This window comes from Chionomys nivalis, chromosome 17, assembly GCF_950005125.1.
Source record: "Chionomys nivalis chromosome 17, mChiNiv1.1, whole genome shotgun sequence".
NCBI lineage: Eukaryota > Metazoa > Chordata > Mammalia > Rodentia > Cricetidae > Chionomys > Chionomys nivalis.
In genome coordinates, this window is record NC_080102.1 from 42,392,742 (window position 1) to 42,401,674 (window position 8,933).

The window sequence follows — 8,933 nt, forward strand, 5'->3', positions numbered from 1 at the left end:
AACAATGGTGTACTTTAAATTTCAAAAAACCATGAGAAAGTAAGTTGAGGGTTTTCACTGTGTACTAACACAGTGCTTAGTGAGTAAAGGTGCTTGCAAGCCTGACAACCTGAGTTTGATCCCAGAACCCACACTGAAGTGAAAGAGAACTAACAGTGGAGACCCACAGAATGCCCAGCTAACACAGGCGTTATCATTCTCCTCTGCCCCTTCCTGGTACAGCAGCAGCAGCAGCATGCTGCTAACTGCCACTGTGGTCTCTGCGGCTTGGGTCACAACACCAGAGTATTCTGAAGAAAGACTCCACTGCTGACCTCTATACATGCACCATGGCACACATGCTCCCCAACACACATACACACATCATGTATACACACAAATAAAAGGGAAAAGAAGGCCACCAAGATGGCTCAATGAGAGTAAAGGCACTTGCTCTGCAAGCCTATCAGCCTGAGTTCACACACACCCCAGAATTCATGTTAAGGTGAGAGAACTGACTCCACAGAGTTGTCCTTTGAGCTCTACAAACATGGCATGCACACCCCTGTGCACCATGCATGAGCATACACACTAATGATAGGTAAACTAATTATAAAAAATAGATGTAAGCATTGCAGTGTATATACATATAGGTGTTGAAATGTCATATGGAACCCCAAAATATGAACAATCATGTCTTTGATATGTGAGTTTAAAAATTAATTTAAAAAGAAAAGTTAGACCCTGAACACCTAATAAAAATAAACTTTAGAAATTTGTGTGTAATCTGAAACCCTGGATGGTAGTACCAGCCCAATGTTCTCATTTGAGTAGAAACAGTCCAGAGGACTTTTAGGCAGTATTTGTTCTGTTGATGGACTGCACTGTCAGCTGCTGGTGCTCACTTAGAGAGAGGGATGCATCATGTCTACCTGAGAACATGTGCGGGACTCTGAGCTTTATGGAATCCTGGGAAAGCTGGTTGATGCCACTGATAACATGAAAAAAATGTTAAAGTCACAGTTTAGTGACGAGTGCTGGTGTTGGCAATTCATCAGTTCTTTCTGATTTCCCAGGTGCGGAGGTGTTGGTTCCAGTATGCTCTTATGGCTATAGTTCTCCCAAACCCCTCCGCGGCCTTCATTTCCACATCTTGGCACTTTCACTATCAGTTTTAGAAAAGACAAAAATGCCTTTGCTGCTTGGCTATAAAGGCTTCTTCTCTTAGGTTGTTGGTTCCATTATGTTTTGTCCTGGAGAGCTATCCCTGAAGCCCAGCTGCAGCCCTTCATCTGCCTGAGAGCTCTCACACTCACTCTTCTGTAAACTGCCTTTTCCTCTTACAGGCAGTAGGCATTACACCAGGTTGTTTTTGTATTTTGTATGTAATTTAGCTTCCAAACACTTAGGGGTGAGTTGATGATAAATTGCCATAGTCAAAGAATTCTTTTTTTTTTTTTTTTTTTTTTTGGTTTTTCGAGACAGGGTTTCTCTGTGGTTTTGGAGCCTGTCCTGGAACTAGCTCTTGTAGACCATACTGGTCTCGAACTCACAGAGATCCGCCTGCCTCTGCCTCCCAAGTGCTGGGATTAAAGGCGTGCGCCACCACCGCCCGGCAAGTCAAAGAATTCTTGACCCTGGCCTGAGATGAATGTGTCTGAAATCAGCTTTCCATAGAATTCTGCTGGTACTTGGTTGTCTTGGCCCTGTTGCTTACACAGTCCAGCATCCATGCCTGGCTTGCTTTTGTGTTGGGTTTGTTGTCCTGGAATCTTAGCCTTCCAAGCCATGATCAGGAAACCACTGGGATGTGAGGGCAGAACATCACTGTTGTGGAGCTCGCTTCAGTGCCATCATGGCTCTACCTTGTGGCATTAGAGAGGACGCACTTGCCTTTATGCATTCAGCTGGTATTTCCCTGCACTGTGCTAAGACAAAGGACAAAGACAGATGAATAAGACACCAATCATGTATGAGAAGCTCACAGTTATTAGGGTACACAAAAATACACACAAATGGTGGGAACGTGCATAATAAGTGCCCTAGTACCCACATTAACAAATAAGTGTTAGGAGTTAGACTGAGTGCTGGAGACAAAGAAGTGAATTAGGTATGGCGCCTGCCCTTGAGGTGCTCATAGCTAAGTGCAGTGCAGTGTGAGAAGCAGTGTTGCTAAGAGTGGGCGCCTCTGACAGCCTTAGTTCACAATGGTACTGGGGAGTAGTGAGATCCCTGGAAGGCTCCCCACAGTACCTGGGGCTCAGCTGAGAATGGCTGCTTGAAAAAGAAAACAGGGAGGGGAGAGGACCAAGGCTTACGAAGATAGGCAGTATAATGTGAGGTCTAAGAGGCAAGGGTCTCCAGCGAGAGGAAGGCAGGGCCATTGGCGCTCTCCAAAATGACTTGATAACTTGAAGTTGAGTCATGATATCTTCCTCCAGAGACTCTGTTTGCAATTGGTAGTGACAGTGTCACCACTGAATCACCCAGCCTTTTGATTGCAGGAGCTCTTAGAAAAATCTTGGTAACCTCAAATTTGTCCAAGTTCATTTCTCTTTAAGTTAATAGCCAGAAGGTCCCAGGAAGGAGAACGTGTTTTGTTCTATCTGTGGGCAGCCCCACCTCCAGTTTTACACATTGTCTTTTCGAGTTTGCGCCTCTAGTCACAGCTCATCATAATTGCCGCTTCCTCGTTTCTATATAAAGTGAAAGGATGAGTTTGTATAATAATAGTGCCACCTTTGGTGTAGAAAGAGTCATAGAAAATAATTTGTTCAGAAATTACTTCTTGTGCTGGAAGTGTCTGGCACCCACAGATGTTATTTTTATTTTCTGTGATGGCACAAAGTGGAGACTCAATGACCATGGAAAGGGAGAAATGCAAATTTGGGTTTTATTTCAGTATTTGTGTGCATTTGGTTTTCAGAAAAGAAGTAGAGCCTTATAAAGGAACAGGACCTTGTCATGATAGATGGCAGACAGATTGCCAGGTGAAAACAGTCTCCAGGAAGCGTGATAAGTACAGATTGAACATCCGCTGGCAAGTGCAGCTTCTGTTCTGTACCTTCAGAAACACTCAGCTGTTGATACCCTCAAGTGTTTTCCGTGATAAACCTTCAAATGCCATCAGATCGTTCATTCATTCATTCAGGGCTACTAAGGACTTTTTTGTACAGGGTTCTGTCTAGACCCCATCGTTCCACAAACATGAGGCCAGCCAGAGAAAGCGTCATGATCAGGAAGAGAGCTGCCCTGAGATGTGTAGAAGAGCTGGACAGGATTATGAACCAGGGTTGGATTATTAAGGCTAGAATGGCACAATCTTCTAAAACCCTATAAATACCCCTTGATCATATAGTACCCCCGCGCTTAATGCTTGCATTCTTTGTAGGGAATAGATTCAAAATTTAATTTCGTTCGAGGTTACTGGGCTATAGAGAAACTGGTTCATTTTTTTTTAAGTACTGCAAGAAGAGCCCCCCACCTTTATTACTGTTGACAGCCTCTTGTGGGCTTCCCTTCTGATTGAAATGTCTCAGAACCAGTCCTCTTGGCAGAGAAGCCTAGATCTGGATCCAAAGCTTGGCCTGATGCCCTTTAGAACCTTGTGCACCCCTGTCTGCCTTTGGAGCTGCCTGAGTGGTGTATCTAATGGCTATCAGGGAAAGGGTCTTTTTTAGGGGATGGGTGTGTGCTGGGGACCAAAACCATGACCCAGTGAACCACTGCGCTGCATCCCCAGCCCTCTGGATTTGATTATTTTGGCATGCTATTGGTTGTGAGCAGATAGGCCTACTTCTCTGGAAATATATTTATTCTAGCCTAGGTTCCTGTGGTTCCCTCTGGACCAGAGTGAAGACCTAAACAAAAAGCCTATCCTTGGTAGTCTCTGCCTTACAGAATGCTGGGTAGTAGCCTCTTTCAGTTTTCCTGAGTGTTACACAGTTCCTGCCACCTGAGTCATCATGAATAATGCAGCAATGTGACCCCAAGCTTCTGTCGTCTTCATTCTGATGTGGGGACTCCAAGCGGGGCATTTCATTTGAGGGCCTGGGCATGGGGAGGCAGTGAGGGTCGTGTGCTTTCAGGGCATGAGTGTTTCACACTGAACTTAGCAAATCCTTCACAGCTGAGGCTTTGTCTCTGAAATACTGAATGAGAGAAATTCCATGGTGACTCCTAGGAAACCATTCTTACCAATAACTGCACTTTAAACAGAACTAGTTTCCTGTCTGATTTTCCCCCCAGCGCCTCTGATTTGTCTGCAAAGCTCCTCTTGTCCTTCCCTAGTGATTTGACATAATGCCCGGGAGTGTGCGTATGTGTACTGCCGTGTTCCTAAACCTCGGCAGTAGCTGCACCAGGTCTTTGCTCCCCCCGACACACCGTGTGTGCGTGTGTGTGTGCGTGTGTGTGCGTGTTCATGATCTTGTTCATTAGACACTCTGTGAGCTGTTCTCCGGGGCTGGCTGCTGAATCACATGTGGGATGCACAAGCACGTGTGCACTTTTACAACCTTTTAAATGGTTTCCTCGTAGAGTGCATGTTTATATTCTTTATAACCCTCTAGAAAATCTCATCAGTATTCTTGTACTCCTCCAACAGTCATGTGAGTTACAGAAATGGGGAAGTGTGCTGTTAAATTCCTTCACTGTGCTCTAGTTATGATGCAGTGGGTGGTGTACGCCGTGCGAAATCTCACTGAAGACAACAGCCAAAACCAAGATTTCATTGCAAAAATGGAGGAGCAGGGCTTGGCAGATGCATCTCTGCTGAAGAAAATGGGTTTTGAAGTTGAAAAGATTGGAGAGAAACTGATTCTGAAGTCTAATAATGACATCCCCCCACCTGTAAGTACCCTTATGTAAATTATTCTCCAATCTCTCCCTGAAGCTGCCCCTGTGTCCCTGTAACCTTGGAAGTGAGAGGTTGTTATAGAGAACAGAGAAGACAGGGAGAAGTTGCTAAATAAGCCAATCTGAAAAGTGCTGCAAAGAACTTTTTAGTCAGGTTTTGTGATTCCATTTGCTTAAAATTACAACTAATGCAGATCATGACATAAAAAACATACTGAAATGTATACATTGTAAACAAGTTCCTGGCCGGAACCGGGCTTTCTTTTAAAGTAGCAGTATTCACTGCAGCTTTTTGTGTGCTGTCACGTATATCCTTTAAGGGTCTTCCTGGTGACCACGACGTAAGCAAAGTTCTGCGGTTTCCCTTTGATGGTTCTTGTAAATAGATGTGCTGTCGCTATGACCCTGTTTCTGTTTGTTTTTTTCTTAGTGAATGATCTCCACCTGAACACGTTCAGAGTCCATCTCGTGGATCTCTCATCTCTGCAGTATGAAATCCCAAATATTGGAAATGTAGAGCACAGATGTGGGAGCCTCTCGTGCTTTAGAGTTCAATGTGTGTAAGCTACAAGTGGACGCTTTCTTTATTTCTGTGCAGTAAGTGTGACGTTTGCCTCACCTTTGTCCCCCTGGGTAGAACACACTTTCCAGTCATGTACCTTGTGCTTACTGTTGTAGTTGATAATAAACATTTTTGAGAGCATACCCCCTACTTGGCAACGACTGGGACCCTTGATTGGATTCTGTGCATCCTTTCAGATGGCAAGTACGCTTCATTCCTTTGATTCTCTGCTTCTCACTGGATTTCTGAGCACTGGCGAGCACTTGAAGTAAGTTTCTCACTGTGACTAATTCTACCAATCTCTTTACTCCCCTCCACCTTTCCAAAACATTGACATGACTCATTTCCAGTTAATTAATTTGAGAGCCCTCCCTCTTCATTTCATTCACTGTGTTGTCACTGAGCCCTGTCCTTTGGACGATAGAAAAGGGTGAGAATGAGTGAGAGAACATGTGGCACTTAACCGTTTGTATCCCAGGTTGACGAAGAGTTATGGGTTCCATTAAAAAGGCAGACACTTACTTCTTGCCCATATCCATGCCTCTTTGACACAGAAGGAATACTTGTTTTCTTTTTGGTGTGCACTGCCTCTGTGTGAAAGGGACATCCATAGCATCTTCTGCTCAAAAACATGGCTGCAACAAAAGACCACTCAGTTTTAACTTGGTTGCCATAAGCACAGACATAATTTGGAAGAGCAAGAGTATATTGAGATCTAGCTAGCTTTCTTTTCATTTTTATACCAAGTAGACCTGGATTATGGAGGCACTGACTATGCAGCTACCTGAATCACTAATAAAATTACCGTGAGCTGGTGGTTCATAGTGTGGATGCTTAGCTTTATTTTTTTGAGCAAGCAGTTCAAAACTAAAATATCCGGAGACATCACAGTTTATATTTATACTTACTTCCAAAATAAAACCAGTAAAGACCCAACCAAAATCTTCACAAAAATACTATTCCACAGTCAAGTCATTGTAAGTTTCTTCCTGGCCATGTTTATCTTGCTTTGTAAGAACAACTTGAGCTATTAAATATCAGCTTCCCCATATATAGTTCACTGTCTGATGTGAGCTGTGGAACTGAAGGAATATCAGATTCTGGCCTGTGGAAGTTAAGATGCATTTGTGATCTCCAGCCATTACAAAATGTGAAATAACAAATAAGCCATTCCCTTCTGGGGCATCAAGAGTTAAAATCTTTTCTCTATAGAGGTCTGGCCAAAGGGAAAACAGTGGGGGTCTCTTTCTCCTTTTAACAAGTTTACAATGGACATTCTTTTTTCCTCTCAATGGGTGTGTACACACCAGTGGAGTCACACAAACATGTCGGTATGCACCATATAATAACAAACACAAATAAATAAAAGGAGCCTTGTGAGAATGCAGAATGGGGTATGGCTGTGTGCTCTAAATAGGAAGTGTGGGTCTTGCAGAGTGAAAACATGCTGATGACTGCATTGTGGCTCCTTTTGATTCCCTGGAGATGAAGGGTTGAGCACAACAGCGTCCCTGTGCTCTACCAGTGGGCTTAGGGCTTCCCAGAACCTTGTTTTACACGCTGTAGAGGATTAATTTGCCACCTCAATCAGCCCTTTGTGGGGGTGGGAAACAGGGCAGCCCCACAAAATTTGTAAAGATACAGAGTAGTCACAGTGAGTTTGTGACCATATTGTTCTCAAGAGCAGATGACAAAGCTTTTGGCCTACTTCATTTTCACAAACAGAAGAAAGGATCCTTGGCTTGGTGATAAGGCTAAGGGTTTACGGAGTGGTTCTTTTGTCAGACTTGACAATAGGGAAGACTCTAAACTGTGTTTTTAGGAATTGTGTAAAAGCAAATGTCAAGGTGCATGTCTTGCTTAGTGACTCAGAATCCAGCCATGGCACTTTGGGAACTGCTACCACCCACTCTTGCAAAAACAGAAAAGTGCATAAAAATGATAAGGGTGTAAGGACTGCTAGTTAGTAAGCTTCAGATCAGATCTACCATGTGTGTCTTAAATCTGTTCTCCTTTGAAGGGATATAGAACAACACCCGGCATTTAAAATACTTTGTTTGTTTGTTTTACTGTCTTTTCGTGTCTATGGAAAAAGTTAAAGATGGTAGTTAGGCATTTTGCAGCAGGAAAACTTGTTTAAAAATTATCCCATCATTATAGGTTCTGCACGTAATAAGTTTTTATATGTGCAATGGTGAAAGTAAGCAGAGAAGCTGAGGAACAACCTATTAAGATAAAATATAAATTTAGTATCTCATAGAGTCTTTTGAGGGAACCAAAACCCCTCTCGGTGCTGTCCAAGGTTCTGATAACTGCAGTTCCATTGGCCTAGATCCTTGTTTTCAGAGTTCCGGGGTCTTTTTTCCTGTGGCACAATGCTTGTTTTCCTCTCCCTTACACATTTTTATATACTTATTTTTTAGATCAACTACTACATCCTATTTTACAATATGAATTTGATGACACATGAATTTAAGCCAAGTATTTTTGTACATGCAGTGATTCTAGCATTGACTCCATCACACTTCCAGACTTTTCTCATAACCAGAGAAAAATCCATGATTGTGACTCAATTTTTAAAAGATTTTTATAATTCTATTTTTGAGACAGGGTCTCACTGTATAGCCATGGCTGGCCTGTAACTCACTAGGTAGAATAGAATTTCCTTGAACTCACAGGTCTACCTGCAAGTGCTGAGATTGAAGGCATGCGCCACTACATCCAACCTGTGTTCTTACTCTACCTAAAACCTAAAAGCATGACTTTCATTCTTTGTTTACTCAAGCATGGATGATGTTCACTTTCCATCACTAAAGCAGGAGCTTGGGTACCCTGTTAGACCTGGGAGCTAGGGTCCTGCTCTGTCATCAGCAGATACTAAAACAGATTCTGTGCAAACATCACTGCAAACATGGTTCACAGTGCTACCCACCTCCCTGGAGCCTTTCTTTGAGGACAAAAGCATGTGATTCTGTAGGAAGTGCTTACTTATAATAATCAGTTGAGTCACCTAGTAAATCTCCCCAGGATCACACAGCAGTAGATATTTGACAGCTAATCAGTATAGTCAAGTGGACAAGAATGAGTGGGAAAACCATGTGGCTGCTTTTCGTGGACATGGAAGTCAAATGTGGCAGAGCATGCTGCAGTGTTGCAGATTTCACAATCACAAAACCTAGGTCCAACTCTCAGCTACACTTTTGCTAGCTGTGTAGCCTAGAATGACGTGCTTGGCCTCTTGGGCCTGCATTTCCTCTCAGAATCCCAGGTGGTAGAGCAGTGAGCAGGACAGCCATGGTCCCTCCCTTCACGAGGCTGCGTTCTGATGAGGCTGACAGGAATCCTGCTAACATGTGAACACGCCATGAAACAGGAACAATATTAACTGCAGGAAGAAAATAAAGCTGGTGGTATAGGGTGTGCTCCCTGAGTTTAGTCACTTGTGCACAGAGGGCTGAAAAGGACTAAAGTAGACCCTGGAGGATGGTGGAGCAACATCCTACTAGATGGAACTGGATGGCTGTCTTTGTTAAGC

The 8,933-nt window shown here is 43.4% G+C and overlaps 1 protein-coding gene across 1 annotated transcript in view; it reads left to right on the top strand.

Annotated features, from left to right (window-relative positions):
• The window catches only part of Atxn10 (ataxin 10), a 144,874-nt gene extending 139,289 nt beyond the window's left edge, over window positions 1–5,585 (top strand). The window contains exons 11-12 of the mRNA XM_057791921.1: window positions 4,643–4,830; window positions 5,267–5,585. Coding sequence (XP_057647904.1) covers window positions 4,643–4,830; window positions 5,267–5,269 — 191 coding nt within the window. The 3' untranslated portion in view covers window positions 5,270–5,585. The remainder of the gene's footprint in view (window positions 1–4,642; window positions 4,831–5,266) is intronic.
• Window positions 5,586–8,933: the final 3,348 nt, after the last annotated feature.